This window comes from Parasteatoda tepidariorum, chromosome 1, assembly GCF_982258835.1.
Source record: "Parasteatoda tepidariorum strain Cologne lab strain chromosome 1, Ptep-v5.0, whole genome shotgun sequence".
NCBI lineage: Eukaryota > Metazoa > Arthropoda > Arachnida > Araneae > Theridiidae > Parasteatoda > Parasteatoda tepidariorum.
Window position 1 is genome coordinate 63399524 of NC_141755.1, and position 21286 is coordinate 63420809.

Sequence of the window (21286 nt, forward strand, 5' to 3'; positions counted from 1 at the left end):
TTCATGTGATCTCTGGCATCCCAGTAAAGTTTACACAGATCACCCCGCTCTCGGGATTGTTTGTCCAGTAAAGGGCATACAAGCAAGTGGTCTGAGTTCATGGTTCCCGAATTGCAGATTTGGCACTCGCTAGATGGAAGGATACCTATTCTGTTGAGGTGCTCTGCCAAGCAGTCATGGCCTGTTGAGAGTCTGAAGTTTGCCACAGCCTTCTTATGAGGACTGTGACAAAATTTCTTCCAACTGTTTTGGATGTTAGCCCAGGGTTTTCCAGTGGATTTTATTGCTTGGTTGAGCTTTAGGTTGGTCTTAAGTTTCTCGGAAAATTGTTTTTTAAGGGAGTCTGGTGGAATCGGTTTATTACATTAAATATAACAAATGTATTTTTAAAGGTGTTGAAACAGTAGAATTATTATGATTTGCTTTTCATTCAAATGACTTATTTATATGCAATTTTTATGAGAAAGAACAAAAAGTAAAAAAAAAAAAACTAATTAATATTTTTGTTTACTTGCTATTGAACTTTATTTTGTATAAAAATTAGAAATGTTTATTAAGTTATTAATGGTTAAAAATTATGAAAGGTTTAACAGCATTAGTTATAGTTTCTATTGCTCACATTTTTATCAATGTGAATTCATTTTTTGATTTATTTTTTTCAAGATGCATAATTTCAGCAGATTATTTATATAAAATTTATTTTGATCATCCTGAAATGACTAGAGTAATATGTTTGATATTTTTATTAAAAATAAGTTTATTGCTTTAGATTTGCTATTGCTGATACTGCTTTCCGATCTATGAGGGAAGAATGCCATGATCAATGTATATTAATATCCGGTGAAAGTGGAGCTGGTAAAACAGAAGCGTCAAAGAAATTGTTGCAATACATAGCTGCTGCCAGTCATCATGCCCCTTCTGTGGAAAATGTTAAAGACAAACTTCTTCTCTCAAATCCTATATTGGAAGTAAGATGTTATTATAAATCATGTAATTACCTAATAAAAAAATGAAGCAGGGGTTTGTTAGGGAAATTTTCTTTGGGGAGGGACTAGTGAAAATTATGCATGCATGTATACTTGTTTATAAAAGCTTGTGGAACCCATCAGTGTACCTTTTACCATAAATACAAAAAGATCATTCCATAGAAAGGACAATAGTTAAATTATATATTCATTGTATGAACCAAGCCTACGTGCTCAGATCTGTCGGTATAAATAGGTTACAAATCTGCAGGTATCTGAAAGAAATATTTCTTTTCCAAACCTGTTAATAGCCTGTCTAATAAGTTGTCAAATTTTCATATTCTTCTGGTAATACTACTTTACTTGTTTTAGAAATTTTTAAATTTCTTACTTGGAAACTATTTGAGCAATTTTATTCAAGTTTTGTCATATAAAATTTCATAGTTTAAAATTGTGTAATTTGTTTTTACAAAATCTTTTTGACCTTTATTAAGTAAGGTAATAAAAACCAATTTATAATTATAAAATTTTTTTAAGCAAGAAATTATCTTTGGATAAACAATTTTAATAATATGGGCAAAAAATATTTCATTTTGCTTAAAACGCTGTCAAGAAGTGGAAAAATTTGCAAAGAGATTAAAATTAATATTAGGGGCTCAAACTGTTGGGACCATATTATCCAGATTGCGGCTACCCTCATATTTTGATGATTAAAAATCTAAATTTATCGTAAAAAAGGTCATGTGCATTTAGATAAAGTATGTTTTAATCTGATTTTTTAACATAATAATTAGATCTAGTTAATTAGAATATTTGAGTTTACATCTTTCAAAATTTGCATTAATTCCAACATAGCGTAATTAATTCGAGTTTTCAATTTTGGGGCTTGGTGAATTTGTTTCATCTGTTAGCTAAAAACTAACTTAACTGTTTATTTTTAAGTTATGACCAATTTTTTAGAAACATAGTGAAGAAATTTTTTTTTTTGAAGTTAAAGTGAACCAAAAAAGTGAATGTATTCTTTAATTTGCTACAGTTGTGATGAGAATTTGTTGAGAAATTTTTAATGATAAACAATAGAAATATACCAACTTTCCACATTAGCCCCATTTCTACATTAACCTTCCTCTGTTTTATATATTATTTTAAAATTTCTTTTCTTGTAAAAAATTATTTACATCCTCTAAATTTAAGTTTTTTATGTGATGTTTTTTAATCCCACTCTAATTGCAGGCGTTTGGAAATGCTAAGACTAATCGAAATGATAATTCAAGTAGATTTGGAAAGTACATGGATGTGGAATTTGATTTCTTGGTAAGTTTTTCTATGCATTTTTAAAAAAAATAAATATTTAGTTTAATGTTTTTTTCTGATATACTCAATTATTTAGTAATTTATATTTTTAGGGAACTCCTTTAGGGGGTCATATTTTACATTATTTGCTGGAAAAATCAAGAGTGGTTCATCAAAATCATGGGGAACGTAATTTTCATATTTTTTATCAAATTCTTTCGGGTGCTGATGATAAACTTCTGGACTATCTTCAATTACGTCGGGATCCTACTGCCTATTTCTATCTGAGTCAGGTATGCATTGATGTCTGATATATATTTTATTCTTCAATCAAGAATTTTATTTAAAATATACTGGGTGTTTTTTAATAATTACCCTTAATATTTCAATTCTTTACTGCCATCTACCTGAATCTTTTTACAAAACATGTTTTTGTTTAGTTTGTAATGCATTGAAAAAAAAAACTTACACTGAAAAAAAAAAAACGTCTACTGTAAAACAAGTGTTTTGTAGTATATTTTAAGTGTTTGAGACAGATCTGAAGAATTAATAAAATGTATGTAATAAATTACAAAAAAAGGAAATGTTGATAAAATCAAATTTAAAATTGGATAAAGTATGAGAATTTTTTAAAAATTTTTATTGGATGATTTGTCAATAACCCTTCCTCTTCAATGCTATATACCTGACTTCTTTTTTAAATTTAACTTTATTGGGGGAAATATGAATTTAAATTTATGTTTGAAAGCTATAAATCCATTTTGATTTTATCTTGCAATATTAGTCTGTTTTAGTTTATTGAGAAAGTTTTACAGTTGCATAATGCTGCATCAAAATGCTAATTTAAAAAAAAAGCAACTTATAAATTATGCTTTAGAAATATTTCAAGGAAGCATTACAGGGTTTTAGTCAGTTTTTTTTTAAATGCTTGTTTGTGCCAAAAGTTTTTATCTCCACAATTAGTCCCATCAGCAACATTAACTATGTAAATTTAATGCAATTTGTATAACTGTTTTTATTTATCATGAATGATCTGTGATTGTCTTCAGATCCTTTTTCTTAACAAACAGTCTTGCTATCTAAAAAGAAAAATAAATTAATCATTTTTTATGTATAGCAAATTGTGATCATGTTTATGTCATCTGTAAATTATTAATCAGTTTATATTTGTATATGATATCCTTTTGTTTAGGGACTTTGTTCTAAGTTGAGAAATCTTGATGACTCCGATCAGTTTTCTTTGGTTAAAAAAGCTATGGATGTCACTAATTTTTCTGATGAAGAACAAGAGGTTTGTTAATTTAATTTTTTTAATGGTTTATAAAAGAATTACTGAATCTAAATTGTTGATTCATTGTTATCTTGAAAGTTTTTAGGTTTTACTATTATGTGTGAATAGAATTTTTTATTTACTGTTTGTTTCTGTTGCTAAAGGCAACTTATCATCTGCTCAAAAACTAGTTTTCCCTCTCATTGACTGAGAATGTTGTGTATTGAAATTTTTTTATGTGAAATCGCTGATATTGGAAACTCTTGATAAGTTAAATGTTTGATTGTTACTGTTAGCACTACATTTAAATAATTGAAGTATTTAATAAGTATTTTAATTGTATGTTTTCTCAAAGTGTTAATCTATTAATCTGGATTATTATTTCAGATAATTTTTTTTGAAGATAAATTTCATTTATCATAATGGGATAAATAGTTTATTTGCTATATTCATTATTATCACTTAAGGAATATATTTTTTTTTGTTATGGAAATGCATGTCTTAAGATTAAAGAAATATTGTAAACTCATTGTGAGAATTTTTTTAAAATAATATTATCACTTTTTTCATTAAATTCTATATTAAAATTTATTTGCTTATATAATATTTAGACCAACTAAATTACATTTTCTGCCTAATATTATTTTCAAATTAAGAAAAATTTTAATTATTTTTTTACTAATATTATCTATCATATAATTTTTTATTAAGTTATAAACCAGCATATTTTTTTTTCTTCATTACTAACAGTTTCAACTCACCTACTGGTATTTCATCTAGTTCTTTATGCAAAAATGTTTTTGGGGAATGTAAAGTCTTTTGATAATGTAAAGTCTTAGATTGATGAATAAAGTGGCTATCATGCTGTGAAAGAATCAGACAATTTTCTCTGTCTCATTCATAAGTACTTTTAGCTTTGTGTACTGGAACAGCATGATGTGTTACAAAACTATTTTTCATATACATGTTTGGATGTGTGCTTGGATTAACTTAACTAAGTATGAAAATTTATGTGGTGGATAAAAATATTTAGTTTTAAACTTTCGAGTAGTTATTCCTTTTCTTCCTGTATTTTTTTTTATCGGTTATGAGATGTTACATTGATAAAAATAATTTTATAGGCTGTGTTTGCTATAGTAGCCTCAGTTCTGCATTTAGGTAATGTTGGATTTGTTGAAGAAGAAGGGCATGCCATTCTAGTTCACGAAAAACCAATTCAATATATTTCTAAAGTAAGGATTTATTTATTTATTTATATATTTTTTAAAGATATTTTATAATTTAAAAATATTTTTTGTTACTCTTTTTTACTTGTTTGCTTTCTTGTGATGGGCAGTGTCAGAATTTTAGTATTGTGATATATTGTCAAATAAATGGATTTTATAATCTATATATCTCAATTTTAAAACTATTTCAATGTTTAATATTGAGATTTCTAGCATGACATTTCAGAAATTCAGTTAAAATAAACTTATTTAAACTGCTCTAACCAGTCAATCTAAGTATTAACTTTCCAATTAAAATGTATTGTTAATATTGAACTGTCAGTTTTGTATTTTTCTTATGAAATATTAGTTTATTGAATATGTTACTGATTTTACTTAAAATACATTATTCACAGTTATGAAAATTAGTTATTGTATAATAATAGTTTGAGGTAGCTTGGCAAATAATTTTTTTAAATACTTTTCTTTTATGTTTTTAAAAACTTAATTTCATTAAACTGAAACAAACTTGTTATGTTCTGATCCCAGAATTATCATATTAGTTGAATTAAAATTGGTTTTATTCTTTAGTTTACATCTACATATTTTGTGTTTACAGCAAATCTTAATTTATGGATTTTCATTTTATTGATAAATGTTGTTGTTATTTTTAGCTTTTAGGTTGCTCCCCATTTTATTTGATGAATGCTTTAGTAAATAAAACAATTGAAGCTAAACAGGAGTTGGTAAGAAAATTTTTACTTAATAATTATGTTTGGAAGCATAAAATTTTCTTTTTATACTTTAATCAAACTTGATTGTTTTATCAAATTTGATTGTTTTATATGCAAGTTTTGTGACATGGAACCAGGAGAGTATGCTCAGAATTGCTTTTTTAAAATGTAAATAATCTTTAATCCTTGCCTTTTAGAATGACCCAGTTCGTAGTTAAGTTTCAGCAGGAGTTTAACACGATATCTTAATTCTTTATTTAATAATATTTCTTTTATCAATTTTTCAAATAATTTTCTAAAACGAACAAACTGTAACAAAATTGATTAAAATATTTTTGAATAATATTTGATTTACCTTTTTCTGTTATTTGGGGAACTTCCTTACTGGATGTAATTCTACCTGTCATTCTAAATTTGCATCAAATCGTCAATTTTCCAATGCATATTACATTTGAATTTCCGTTTCAGTGTTTTTATTAACTGTAACAAGACATACAGTGAGCACAGTGGCGAAATTTTTATAGGGAATAATAGTTTGTAATTAAAGCATTTTATTTAACATTAAATCTTTTGTTAAAAAAAATTTATTGGAACTTTTTCCTTTCTTTGAGTATGGTTATGGCATAAACCATTCCAATTATGCCAAAAATGCTCTGCTTTATATGTGTTATAAAATTCGTTTAACGTATAAGAACAGTTTTTATGTTATGAAACTTAAAAGTTTTTATTTTATAAGTATTTAGACTAATATCACTAAATCTATTAGAATGTGCATAAGTAGTATTGTATAATGTTGATAAATCTTTTTATTTTCGATTTTTTGTGTACTTTTAAAATACTCATAAGAAAAGGAAATGCAATTGAATTTTTTATTTTTCAATTTGTTAAACTTTTTATTATACATTAAATCAATGCATATTTTTTTCATACATTAAGCTTTTTTAAAATTTTTGTTGCATTTTACATTGATGTTCTGCTGTTTTGAATTAAAATTAAGTTTATTCTTTAATTAATTTTGTTCTCTTGAAATTCACAGATGTCTAGTCCATTGAATCGAGATCAAGCTATATATGCCAGAGATGCTCTTGCTAAAGCCCTGTATGAGCGTTTATTTACTTGGCTAGTTTCTAAATTAAATTACTCACTACAACCTGCTGTAAGTGTTTTTCATGATCTGTATTTTATTTTTTATAAAAACTTGTTGTTATTGATTAAACATCTCTAATAAGAGAGTAATATGCATGTATGCAAGAATAGGAGTTTCTGTGTTGTAAATGTTATAATATGAAACAGGAAAAAGGATTGAATATATTATTGTCTATCTATTTAGTGGTTTATCACAACATTTCTCATAAACAAATTGTAGGTATACAAAATTCTATTTGCAGATATTATTTTTAAATGTAATTGATGTAATATTTTGTTCATAATTGTAACCCAGATGTTTTGATTAATTTCTCTTGTTGTTACATAAAAGAAATTTTTTTTTGGCAATTTTTAAATACCTAATACTTTTTCCTTTTATGAAGGGCTATTTTCTAGTTGCAAAAAATAATTTATAAGAAGGGAATATAGTAGAAAAAGTAAGAGTAGGTGATGCCAAACATCTGGGTTTCTCATATGATTAAAACATTATATTAATAGCATTTAAAAATATTTTCTACATCATTTTACACACAATTAGCTTATGAGAATGTTAGTAATAAACAAAATGCTGCTATAGAACAAACAGAAATTGTTTACGATATTTATTGGGATCTGACTGCATTTGTTAAATTCAAAATTTTTTTATAGTTTTTTGATGGACATTTATAAAAATCTGGTTATCCTTCATTTTAACATTAAAGCTAAATTATCAAATTATGCTTAAACCAATGCATATTATCTTATCAATATTAGATTTAGTGGTTTTTCTTGGCTTAAAAGTTCCGCTTGTTCATTGTTGAATCCTTAATTCCATTGTCTAGCATTATATCTAAAGTATTGTAGTACATATTATCTAAATTTTTGGTTCAATGGATAAATTGTGATTCATTATTGAGATTTGAATCTATTTCAGTTTATTTTAAGGAGACATTGCTAACAATATTTGAAGCAGCATCATTAGATATGCTGAGTATTTAAATCAGCATGTTTAAGATTTTTTTTCTTAATTTAGTGCCACTTATAAAATTATGAAATTCAGAATGACATTGGTCTGGTGATTCTAGATTAAGTAGCAAATATAAAAAACTGCATTTATTTTTTCAAAACTCTTAAATTACATTTTTTAAGTAACCAATCCAGTTGAATTTTTTCTTTTCATTTTTTAATCTCATTAGCATCATATTTTTTAATAATGATTTTATTTTTATAATTTATATTATGTCTTTTTAAATATAATTTATTATTTTTATTTTAACAGTCTAAGAAAAAGAAAACTTTGATGGGCTTACTTGATATTTATGGATTTGAAATATTTCAAAAGAATAGGTATTTTTTTAAAAATCTATATTTTCTAAAAATTCTTTTGATTTTGAAGTCTAGTTTTTATTGATTGTGATGGTATAATACTACAATCTATAAATTGTTTGCAAGCTAGGCAGTAAAAACTTATAATCTTACAATTACATTATACCGTGAAACCTCCAGTAAAGACCACCTCTGTGTAGCAATTTCCTCTATTTACGACTCCTTTTGGAGACTAGGAATTTCTTACATTGACTTAGAGTTGAAGAAAATCTTTAAGAGAGAGATCAACAAAACCTCTCCTAGAGACCGTCAAACCTCTGTACCAAATTTCAAAAGGGTCAAATAAGGAAACACGTAAGAAGTCAAAACAAAAAGTATCAACAAAGCCAATAAGTATATTCCAAATATTTGTGAGTGGCCCTTATTAACAGAGTCCTCTTTGACAATCTCTGTAAGAGATCAATATCTTTATGTTACAGTCAGAGTGCACTAACGACAATACTATCAATGATTTATTATTAGAGTTGAAGGTTAAATTTGAAAAAAATAAAAGTAATTTTAGAAAAAAAGTAAACATCTCAAACAAACAAAGCTCTTTTCATTTTTTAAAGATAATTTTTAGGATGAAAAATTAAATGGAAAATTAAACAAAAGCATAATTATTTATTTATTTAAAATAGTTTTATCGTTCATAATTGATACATTTGATTTTACACATAAATATATCAGTAGGGGGTCATTTTTATTGGCACTAAATTTTGTTCATTAATTCGCTTTTCATTACATCAACACAAGTGGCATTCCTGCATCTAGAAAATGACACTGACTAAAATAAAAATCTTTGAAATCATGTACCTTCAAAAAATCATGTATTTTTGATAACATTTTGAAGTTAAAGGATGTAATCCAGAAGACTGACCAACCTCCATTAACGACCATTTTACTGTAAAACAGAGAGTGATGGCTCCCGAAACTTTTCACTGTACTAATAGCATTGTTAGCATGATTGAGAAAACATTAAAGTCATTGCATTTCGTCTCAAATTAAAAAAATATACAAAATTTTTTAATTAATAAAAGTATGCATTAATGCCTATCATTGTAGTTTATCAATTAAAAAGCAAAATATTCTGAAAATTGTGAGTGAATTAAAATTTGTGAATATATCTAAATATTATTAAAGTTTATTTAATTAACTAGTTTTTCTACTTTTTATAGCTTTGAACAATTTTGCATCAATTACTGCAATGAAAAGCTGCAGCAGTTATTCATAGAGTTGACCTTAAAGTCAGAACAAGAAGAATATTTTCGAGAAAACATTGTCGTAAGATAGGCATATATTTTTTTAAATAGAAAGTTTTTATAATTTAATTTATGCACTTTTGACAAAACTTTGTTTTTCAGTGGGAACCTGTTGAATACTTCAATAACAAAATTATATGTGATCTTGTGGAAGAGCGTCATAAAGGCATTATTGCTATTTTGGTAATTTACTATTGAATTTCCCTAAATTTTAATCCTCCCATACATTATTTTAAGTTTTATTTTACTTTAATTGAATACTAGGGGTACACAACTGGCAGCCTGTGTTTAATTGTTTAGATTGGTCCCCTGCCTTCAAACTGGAAATTATATTAGAAAAATTACACAACTATTAAAAGTAGTTTTATAACTGTCTTTCTAATTAATTCCACAAGACAGATGCAAAACAGGGGAAAGTCAAGGAATTTTATCTATCTGAAAAATTCAGGAAAATTTCAAATGATTGAACTAAAATTCCCAAAAATACCCAGTCAGGGAAAATGAACTAATATGAGTTTAAAGTGACTTGTAATTGTTTTTTGAAATTTTTTTTGTATTAAGTGTAAGTGCTTTGTGAAATATTTTATGAAAAAGAAGAGGTATAACTGAAAAATTAATAAAAAAATTTACACTACAAAATTCAAAAATCACAGAAATGTTGGCAAAATCTGTCTAGAAAAATCAAGGAAAAAGTTGGGGAATTTTTTTAATTGAGTATTTGTAGCCATTCCGTTAAAAAAAGTTATAACACTTAAAGTTCAAAATGTAGAAGTACCTACTAATTTTAGGCATCAAAATATTTGAATCTTTTGTAATTTTTAATTTCTTAAAAAAACTCCTCTTTGAGTAAAACATGTTCTGAACAAATATTAGTTCACTGATTTAAAATTAAAGATATTGTTAGTTTATGTTTAGTGAAAAAAAAAAGAAACAGCACTTTACCAAAGAAAGTAATATTATCAGAGACATCCTACTATTTAATTTAATTAAATGTGAAAAGCTTCAAATATTTATTAATTCAAAAATATTATATATATACTTTGTCAAGCATACTTAGACTTAAGCAAAATTAATATTATTCTTAATAAAATACCAAAATATTTCATTATAAGGAAAACTGTTATAAAAATCTGAATTCATAGTCATTACAGCTCTTGAATGTCAAAATGATTTTTCTATAGACCTCTAAAAAATAAATAAATAAAAAATAAATAAAATAAAAAATGAATTATATTTTACTATATTTTTTTTAATTCTGGGATTTCACTTACTTTATGCTGTAGGTCTATTTTTTACTTTCGATAATCTGTTAAAATTTAAGAAAAAAGTCGAATTTTCATTTTGGAATTAATACTTTTATTCTAGTTTTTAATTAATTTTAGCTTTTATTTCACTTACATATTTTATTGTTGTAGGATGAAGAGTGTTTGAGACCTGGGGAAGCAACAGATATTACGTTTCTATCAAAACTTGAGAAAACAGTAGGAAACCATCCCCACTTTCTCACTCATTCTACTGCTAATAGTAAAGTTAGAAAAACCATAGATCGTAATGTAAGTTTTACTCTTTCTTTAATTTTTTTTTGAAGCTGAAATAATTTTTTAAACATTTAAAATATAGAAGCTAATAAAATATAAATATTTTTCCTGTTAAGCTATGCAAAATGTAAGTCTTATTTTATTATTATTTTCGAAATTTATTATTTTTAAATTGTTAAAAATATGTAAGTTGATATTCGGTATGTAAATATTTATTTTCTTCTATTACAATTATTTATTTTGCTTACAATTATTATTTTATGTTTCAAAATGATTTCAATATTACTTGTAAGTATTATAAAATTAAATGTAGAAGTTTTTAATTTTAATTAATTTAAATTGTACATCCTATTATGAAATTCTATTTAAAATTTTTCTTCATCTTAATGTTTCAGGTTCTTTTAAGACTAATATTTAATCTACATACTATCTTCCTTTTTTTCCCTTTTTCTTAGGAATTCCGCTTAGTTCATTATGCTGGAGATGTCACATATAATGTCGAAGGTAAGATATTCACATTTGCCACTAATAATTCTTCCTAGGTAATTGAAGATTTTCTGAATTTTTTTTATTTATATACTACATTTTAGTTAATTTTTGCTTGAAATAATATGCATTTTAAACCATTGTGTCAATAATATGCAATAGCGTTGGTATTTATATATATATTTTTTTACATCATGCAGGGTATTCTTAAATTACTATCTGTGTTTCTGTAAGTCTTAACTTTTGATTAAAATAGGACATATAGTAATACATATTTAGGTGCTTACTATCTGTCGACCATTTACTCCAAATTTGAAAATAAATTTGGATGTGGTTCAAATTTAAATATTTTATTATTTTTGGATGCACTAAGTTAAATTTGTATTAATATATTTCTTCGTGATTAATTATTATGTAAAAAAACCAATTTGGAAGATACCAAAATGAACACGAAAATAGTCAATGGGATAATACATAAGTACCCATATTTGAAAGTATATTAAATTTTTTTTAACTGTGCCATGTAAATAATGAAAAGCACTATTGCAATTCAAAGTGTAACTTTTCTGACCCAAATCCACACTCAATTTTGAGTTTAATTTCATAATGATGATAGGAATGAAGTTCTGTTTCACATGGCTGCCCAAAATAACAAGTAAAACGACATGACAAAAGTCAAAGATGCCTACTTGCTTCATTTTGTTAGAAAGCCTTATCTAGTAGTAACAAAATTTATAGTTTAATATTTAATTAATCATTTAGTAAATTTCACTTTAAGTGATTTTACCCTCCAAGGCAAGTAAATACCATGTATCCCAATTTATAATTCAACACCCTATTTTGATCACAGGATAGCAAATTTCTACTATGTTGGGTGTATGAGTTTACCTCTGTTAATAAGGTCAATTATTATTCTCATAGACATCTTCTGTCAAATGATACTAGACACATAGCAGAATGTGGAATCGAATCTTACTGTAAAAATTTATTAGAAAGTATGAAATCTCAAATTCTTTGGGTGGGGCAAAATTTTTTTTTTCCGTGGAACTCAGCAGATGAAGTAGAATTCACTGTAGAGATAGTTAATGGAGAGTTAGTTAAACGTTACTGAATTTAACGCAGATGATGTTTTGGAATCTTTGAGGTTGTAGCTTTATGGTATGCTTTGAAAGTTTTCATTGTGTTATATTTTTTTTTTGAAATTCTCATGAATAAATTACCTTAACTTTTCTTATTCTTAATTCTGTTTTGAACTTAATTTAAAATATTGTTTCTGAAAACTATCTTAATATGTAAATAGAATATGATGAAAGAAATGCAAATTTAATTGCATATATAACCTATTAAACATAATTTTTGATTGAGGTAGTTTGTAAAGTAATTTGTTGCAGAGTTATTCATATCTGTCTTATTTTTTATTATGCGTCAATATTTCACAATCAACAAATGTCTACTGTATGAGTAAACTCACTGATTTTTGTAGCGTTTTTAGGTTTTAAAAATCTGTATGCAGTGTAGTAAAGGTATGCAGTGGGATATACAGTAGTTTAAACGTGTATAGAAAATGGCTTTTTTAAAATATTTTCTACAAAGTCAACAGATGGCATTCTTGCAGAACTTGATCCCTTCCAGGGTGCGAATTTTCATATTTCTGAGCAAGCATATATTTCAAATTTGTTTCTAAGTAACAAGAATTGTTTTATTGATTTATTTTGAAAATAACACTTTTATGCATTATTAATTATTATTATTATTATTATTTGTAAAAACTTGTGCTAAAACAATGTAGAATACTTAGAGCTTGTCTTAGATCTGTATTTTTGAACTCTTACTCTAAGTTGAAGCTAAAGATAATTTCCTTATTTTATGTACAATTATTTTTATTACATGCTTAATATTGTGGTGGTAAATGTTTTATAATTAATATCTGTTTTTACAGGTTTCTTGGATAAAAATAATGATTTGCTGTATAGAGATTTAAAACAGGTATATATATATATTTTTTCTTCATTTAACTATGTTTGTTGTCTTTGAAATTTGTGTGTTATGTTTAATCTTAATACAATTAATGTGCAGAAACATTTGTGACAGAGAGTTATGAGAGTCAAAAGTTGCTTTCCATCAGACTCTTTTAAAGTTTTATTTTCAAATGAAGTTTGAGCATCCACGTATAATTTCACAATACTTCTAGAAATTCACTTCATTAATTTTAGAGTCAATTATGTATTTATGATTAAAAATGACAAATTAAGCATATCATATGTTAAAAAGAAAGAAAAAGATTAAAATAGTTATTTTTAAAACCATTTTTTTAATTATTATTTTTTAATTATATTGTTTTCGTATACCCTCTTTTTAAGTAATAAATTTCTGAATAGCATTGAAGTAGGATTTAAAGTAGGATTTTTAAGTACATGATAAATAGATGTTAGAAACTAATTTTTTATTTGTTCCTTATACATAACTGATATGTAAACTAAGTTTTAAGTGGATTGAAATATTGATTTATTAATATACCTGTAGATAACTGAGTTATTAAATTAGTTGTTATTTTTATCATTACTTTACTATGAAAGTTTTCAACTTAATAACAAGTAATTTTTGAATTTTCTAACTATTCAAATTTATTTAGGCTATGATTGATTCTGATAACATGATTGTTAAAAAATCTTTTACATTAGAAGAGATTACAAACAAGAAACGCCCAAATACAGTATGTATTCAATATCAGTGTTATGATTTTGATATCAGTGTATTGATGTGTAGGTGTTATTTCTTTAAGTGCATTTTTTAATTATTAACAGGCAGCAACTCAATTCAAAACGAGCTTGTCCTTATTGATGAATATTTTGATGTCCAAAGAACCCTGGTATATTAGGTGCATTAAGCCCAATGAACATAAACGGGCAGGTAATGTATTGATAAATTCTTTTGTTTAATAAAAATTCAATGATAATTTGGACAAACAACTCTTAATACTTTGAACTTAAAGGAGAAGATAAAATTGGTTGAATTAACAAAAATGAGCATTGATTAAAAAATAACAATAAATACTTCTACTCTTATTGTATTTAGCTATGCTATTTAATTAGAAAACTTGCAGTAATTTTAATTATTTGCAAGCTGGATATTTATAATAAATTAGAAATTTGTAAACACAAAGGATTTTTTCATTTATTTATCTACGTGCTTAATATTTTCAAGTTATCATTTGCTCTTTTACCAAGTAATCTGTGTTGATGATTTTGCTTGAATCCCCCCAAAAAACTGGGCATTGTCTGTGGGGTTCAGTGTCTTTACTTTCTTTAGAGCGGGATTGCCATAGAAACTCAACTTCTTTAATGTTCTTTGTTTCTGGAGTGTATTTGTGTTTCATCCACTATTATGTACAGATCTAAGAACTTGCCAGGAGTGTTAACAAAAAGTACTGAACCAGCCTTGGAATAATTATATGATTGCCTGAGAGCAAACACTGCCCAATTTTGAAAACATTTTATCTTGTGATCAGGGGCCCCGGGATGGGATGTTGCTGTGACCTCTCAAAGATATTCACTGTTCTGCAAATTTTGCCTGGCTATTCAGCAAATTAATCTAGACCATTCAGACTTTTTACATAATTTCATTATCTCACTCTTTTTCTTAGAAAAATAAATTTAATTAGCCAATATTACACCTTTATTTAACTTTTTTAAATAGTGACGATTAAAAAAATATGCAAAAATATCATTTCACGTATTTATTCCACATTTCTTATGTTTTCCTCAAATCTAGTCTTCTTTTTGCCATTAGAAAATCTATTTTTCAATCATTTGTCATGGGGCTTCTATTTTTTTTGTCTACTTTCATCCGAAATTAAGATATAGATCATCAGTTAGCTCATTTTTGAAAAATCCTTGTAGCTTTCTTCAAAAAGTGTAACAGTGAATAGGTAAATACAGTTTTGTTAGTAATATTGACAAATGTTTCACGAAGTTGAAAAAATTTTAAATTTTAATAACATATTGCAGAAACTTAATTAAAAACTTAAAATTTATTTCTACGATTTTAAGACTGCGAAGTAGCACAAAGTTGAAAGTTTAACTTGTGGAAATATTTTATCTCTTTATATTAAAAAAAAATCTTACATCAGCCATTGTCATAATTCATAAACTGCCCCTGCTTGTGATAAGCATGTGTCTTTTTCTGTTTTCATCATTTTAATTTGTCAATCACTAAAATAATAATGTAGATCATTGCTTATCATTTGTGGATATATAGGCATATTTAAATTTGTTTTACCATTAGTTTGCATCAAGCACAGGAAAAGTTGTGCCATAAACTTCATTCATACTGGCTTTAACTCTTTCAATGTTAACTTTCTAAATAGAAGTTTTATAATAGATACACATTTATTCCTTTTTAGTTTTCTAAATAAACTAAAAGACTTTATTTTATTAATTTATATATTTAAAATATTTATATATTTATTACATTTATATTTTTAACTTTATTTTTCTATATAAACTTTTTCTATATAAACTTTTTCTAAAAAACTTCTTTTATGATTATGGCAATGTAATAACATAATGCATAAAGTTAAAATTTTAACAACAGTCTAGTGAGGAATGTCACTTACTAGAAGCTTAACTTTTATCGATCCTACTTGGTCATCTTCTAGATTTCTTAGAATTTATTTATTGCCCTTCTTAGTTTAATGTTTTTAAAGATGTGCTAAATGTTTTGTCTCTTATCACATTATTTATTTGTTTTATGGGTCAAAATTTGTATTTGTTGAAGGTTTATTTGACAAAACTGTTGTGGCTCATCAAGTGAAGTATTTGGGTTTGATGGAAAATCTTAGGGTAAGAAGAGCTGGATTTGCATATCGAAAAAAATATGAGGAGTTTTTGAAAAGGTATAAATGTTTGTGTCCCGATACATGGCCATCTTATGAAGGACTTCCAAAAGATGGGGTTTTGCTGATTATTCAACATCTTAATTACAAATCAGATGAATATGCAGTTGGAAGGTAAATATGTTTAATATGTTATGCTATAAAAAAAATCTCCGTATTATATATTGAATTATCTCTTTATTCTATATTGAATTTTATAATTGTGTGCAAATTTTTTTAAATTCGCTTAAAAAATTCTCTAGATATGGAGTAATACACAAAAAATAAAATTAACATTTAAAGGTCCAAGCTTTGGACCTCTGTCCTGACCAGAGTATGGAGACAATATTTCTCAAATTGCGGCTACCCCCTACATTTTGGGGGTCAAAGGTCCAACTTCGTTAAAAAAAGGTATGTTTATTCAGAGAAGGAACTTTTTTGTGTCTGATTTCTTAACTTAAAATGTCTGCACTAATTAATTAGCAGATTTGTGGTCACCCCTCGAACCATTAAGATTGAGTCCCAAAACGTGATGATCTAATCATTAGAGCAAAAGTTATTCAGGGTGATCCGTTTTTTATTTCGCACACAGTACATATGATATTACAGTGCAGAAAAAAAGAGCTGTCTTGAATACTTTTTGATCTAATGATTAAACTTTTGCGTATTGGGATTCAATCTCAATGGCTCAAGGGGGGGGGGAACCTTAAATATTCTAATTGGTTAGGGCAGGGAATATTTTAAGTTATAAAATCAGACACGAAAATCTACTCTCTCTGAATAAACATACCTTTTTTTTGTTGGCAGATTTGTATTTTCTATATTCAAAATATAGGGGGTAACTGCAATCTCAGAAATTTGGTTCAAAATTTGGATCTTTTAATGTTAACTTTACTTATTGCGTATTTTGCAATATCTTTAAACTAATATGTTAAAAAAAAGAAAGGTTATATTATTCATTATTCAGAGAAAGTACATTTTTGTGCATTTGTAAAAGTACTTTTGCATAACTTAAAATATAATCTGCTCTAAATAATTGGCATATTTGAAGACACCCCATCAAACCATTAAGATTAAGTTTTAGTAGTTGAAAATCCGATCATCAGATCAAAAGTTTTTCAAAGTGGTTCATTTTTTGTTTTGCGCACTGTACATATGCTACATGTACATATGAAGTCTAACGAATTATATATATATATATGCAAGGGTTGTAAATTAAATAGTGGCAACTTAACCTTTAAACTCACAGAAGGACGGGCATGCGCAAATTAGATATGGGAGCTGTGAGGTGGGGCTGTTGTCGATGTGTAGAGTGCAAAAAAAAGTCGATTAGCTTAGAAGGGTAGTTGTTGTGTGGCGTTAAAGTGAGGAGTTTCGTTTCTATCGCTCTAAAGCATGTTTTCAAAAGGTGATCAGCGGTCGTGGCTTACAATCGAGGTTGTCCGCCCGTGGCAAAAATGCAACAGAATGCTATCGAGGATTAGTGGAAGCCTTTGGAGCAAATGTTTTACCATATAGGACAGTAGCACGATGGATTCAAGCATCTCGTCTTTTTTCGTCATTAAGCCTTTTCACAACATGCTTTAGAGCGATGGAAACGAAACTCCTCACTTTAACGCCGCGCAACAACTACCCTTCTAAGCAAATCAACTGTTTTTTGCACTCTACACATCGACAACAGCCCCACCTCACAGCACCCATACCCTATTTACGCATGCGCGCCCTTTTGTGAGTTTCAAGGTTAAGTTGCCACTATTTAATTTACAACCCTCGTATATATATATATATATATATATATATATATATATATATATATATATATATATATATATATTAATTTCGTTAAACTTCATATTTTTTTGCTAAAATAGTTCCTTAGTCAATTTCGATTTTGTCATATTTGTTAATTACATTATTTTTTTGGCAACAAAAATAATGCCCAGAGATACAGCACATATAAACTTAGTATTCTGATAAGATGCCAAATACAATATAACTGCAACTGAAATCTTGTGTTATTATATTTAGTTTGCATATACAGTGACAATATGTGAGTGAATGTTTCCAATGCAATATTTACTGTAGGTATAATCTATATTTTGTACAAAAAAGTTTTCAGCTGAATGTTACTTAAATTGTTGATAGATAAATAGTGAAATAATTATTAAGCAATACTTATTTTTTTTGCATTCTTTTGTGGACTGGATTTAATTTTTAAATAATTGGTAAGTTTCAGTTTTTAAGAAAAAAAAGTATTTTAGCTGATTCAGAAACTGCATCAAAATCTATTTTTTTCCCTTTTTATTCATAGATCCAAAATTTTCATTCGATCAGCAAAAACACTTTTTGAAACAGAAGATCAGTATCAAAGACACAAACATGCTTTAGGTAATTTCGATTTTAAGCAGTTTGAAAAAAAAGAATTATGAAACGCATTATGTTAAATTGTTAAATTATGTATTTTTAGCCACCATCATTCAATCCAAGTTTCGCAGCTACATCCAAAGAAAAAAGTACTTGTCAATGAAGAAATCAGGTATTTAAAAAAAAATTATTTATATTTTCTGCACTATTTAATCCTTTCTTGGGTGGTAGTTAAGCATTTGTCCCACTTATTTTTGATAATAAGATGAATTACCAAAATTGTTATAGCTCTTTCCTTTTAAACTACATGGTTTTCCATACACTTTAAATTATGAAAAATTGAAACATAAAGTGAATTACCTCTATTTGAGGCTTTCCTTGACTAAATTTTTTGATTAAAATTTCTTCACCACAAAGCGTTAATCATATTTGCATCATATTAAATTCATCATATCATATATTAAATTATGAAGACATATGGGGTAAAGACTACACTACAGGTTCAAACACGACCATTGGCTGGTTTGTAAGCAACAGTCAACTTCTAGCAAAAGCATTAAGAATAACACTTCTAGACATTTTCAGAAAATTAATTCTATGTTGTTAAACTACTTTTTTTAAAAAAATCAGCTGATTGTTTTTTTAAGTTCATTTAATTTTTCACGGGAATAATTTAAATAGTTTTAATTGATATAAAAATCTAACATCATTGCGGCTTTCTAAAGCCCAATTATTCAAACCTGTGCTACTTGTACCATAAAATCATTACTATTATAACAAGGTAATGCTGAGAATTACATCAAACTTCTCATATGTTTTGATAAGAGGATGCATTGCAGTTTTCTCATTCTTATGTTTATTGTTAAAATGTGTATAATCTAGATTGTAACATGTAAGTTAATTTTTTCATTTAAATACTTAAAATGTTGCATTTAAGTGTATTCTTTTAAGTTGTGATTCATTGTATTAATTTACAATTTAATTTACAATTCTTTCTGAAGCTTATAAAATATTTAATAAGTTCTGATAGGTTCTAGAAGATCAAAATTTTCAGATTGGCTTCATTTGTTTTTGCATGGTATTCTTAAATACAATTTCTTACAGAAAAAGCTAAAACTTTTATTTTTGAATATTAATTTTTAAATAATTATAAATACGTACCTGGTATTTTCAGTTTCAGTGGGCAAAATAAAAAAATGAACACCTTAAAAACTTTTGATCTAATGATCAGGTTTTCATAAACTAAGGTACTATCTTAAAATTTTGAGGGTTTAATCTTAAGTGTGCTAATTAATTTTTGCAGACAATATTTTTAATTAGAAAATCTGACGCAAAACTTACTCTCTCTCTGAATTAACATATCTTTTTCTAAATGGATTTTAGTTTTAGACATCAAGTTATGAAAACTTTGGTAATGGAAAATGGGGCTCCTCTTGTTTGAAAGTTGAAGAGTGGTTGAAAGTTCAATCCAATGTTAGCTTATTATTTTCAACAATATAGTTCTAAATGAAGAATGACAAATTTCAATGGAATCTTTTAACAGTTCTTGAGAAATGAAAATTTGAAAACATGACTTTTTGAAATTTTACAGCTCAACGTTTTGGCTGTTTTTTTTAAAATTTTGTTATTTGAAATAAATAGTTTAAAATGAGTAAAACTCTTGTACCTTAAATTTCCTAGAAATTTCACTCCACTATTAAACTATGTAGAAAATGAAACTGAAGTTAAGTGGCTGAAACCTTCAATTTCTCTCCTGACTAAACAATTGGAACAACAATTTTTTAGATTGTGGGTCAAATTGAAGCATTTTTCAAATCACTGAAAAAATAAATTTAGGAAAAATACATTTTTATAAAATATCGCCTGCTTTATTATCTTTAAAGGCTTTGTTCTCAAAATAATAAGTTTGCATTTTAATGCTTCATATCTCAGAAATTTGATTTTGTTCAAATTTTGTGTTTTGTCTTTTAAAATTTCATAGTTTTTTTTATAATGTGAGTATTTATAAACTTTTGAATCAAAAATATTTTGACCAATTTCAAATTAAATAATATAAAATAGCAAATAACTCTCAAAAATCATGTTTGGCATGAAATTATCTTTGAATAAAATGGTATACTAAAATAATTTGATTCTCTTAAATATTTCAGTGTTATGGCAAAATATGCAAAAAGTAAAATTACAATAAGGAAACTAAACTTTTGACCCTAATTATTTGACTATTTGACCCATAACTAACTCACTAAACTATTTGGACCATATCCCTTTGCTATACAAAAAGGAAAATTTTTTGCATTTTAAGGACCAACAAGTGCATAGAAAATGATCACCATTTTTTTTCTCATTAAAACAAATTTTGTATGTTTGATCAAAGCAAATTGAGTAAAAATATTTTTTATGTTGATGCATGTATCAAATATTAACATTCAAACTTTAAAGTTCCGTTTTTAATATATGTTATTATGTATTTAAATAGAGAAATATACTAGTGCCTTTTTGTTTTCAATATTTTAATATATTCATTTAGTTAATCTCATAAACCGTCATTGGAGAGGCCATCTTGCTAGGTTACATTTGGAGGAAAGAAGATGGGCTGTATCAGTTATTAGAAAGTGAGTTTTATAAAAATAAGTAAACTAGTTTATTTAAAACATTTTTCCAGTTATATATTGTATAAATGTTTTATTTTTAAACTTTTTTTTAGATTTATTAAAGGTTTTATCTGTCGTAATCAACCAGAAAATGAAGATAATGCATCTGTAAGTACTTTTATAAAAGTAAATTAGATTCTTGGAGTTCAATTAAA

The 21286-nt window shown here is 26.4% G+C and overlaps 1 protein-coding gene across 9 annotated transcripts in view; it reads left to right on the forward strand.

The window, feature by feature from the left end:
• The window catches only part of Myo61F (unconventional myosin 61F), an 89877-nt gene that overhangs the window by 58073 nt on the left and 10518 nt on the right, over positions 1-21286 (forward strand). For all 9 annotated transcript variants that reach the window (XM_071179718.2, XM_071179719.2, XM_016058712.3 and 6 more), the window contains exons 4-23: positions 770-968; positions 2199-2279; positions 2372-2551; positions 3451-3549; positions 4650-4760; positions 5408-5479; positions 6504-6623; positions 7872-7939; positions 9136-9241; positions 9322-9402; positions 10635-10772; positions 11213-11261; positions 13183-13229; positions 13876-13956; positions 14048-14153; positions 16020-16251; positions 18428-18504; positions 18584-18652; positions 21008-21092; positions 21185-21239. In XM_071179718.2, coding sequence (XP_071035819.2) covers positions 770-968; positions 2199-2279; positions 2372-2551; positions 3451-3549; positions 4650-4760; positions 5408-5479; positions 6504-6623; positions 7872-7939; positions 9136-9241; positions 9322-9402; positions 10635-10772; positions 11213-11261; positions 13183-13229; positions 13876-13956; positions 14048-14153; positions 16020-16251; positions 18428-18504; positions 18584-18652; positions 21008-21092; positions 21185-21239 — 2056 coding nt within the window. The remainder of the gene's footprint in view (positions 1-769; positions 969-2198; positions 2280-2371; positions 2552-3450; positions 3550-4649; positions 4761-5407; positions 5480-6503; positions 6624-7871; positions 7940-9135; positions 9242-9321; positions 9403-10634; positions 10773-11212; positions 11262-13182; positions 13230-13875; positions 13957-14047; positions 14154-16019; positions 16252-18427; positions 18505-18583; positions 18653-21007; positions 21093-21184; positions 21240-21286) is intronic.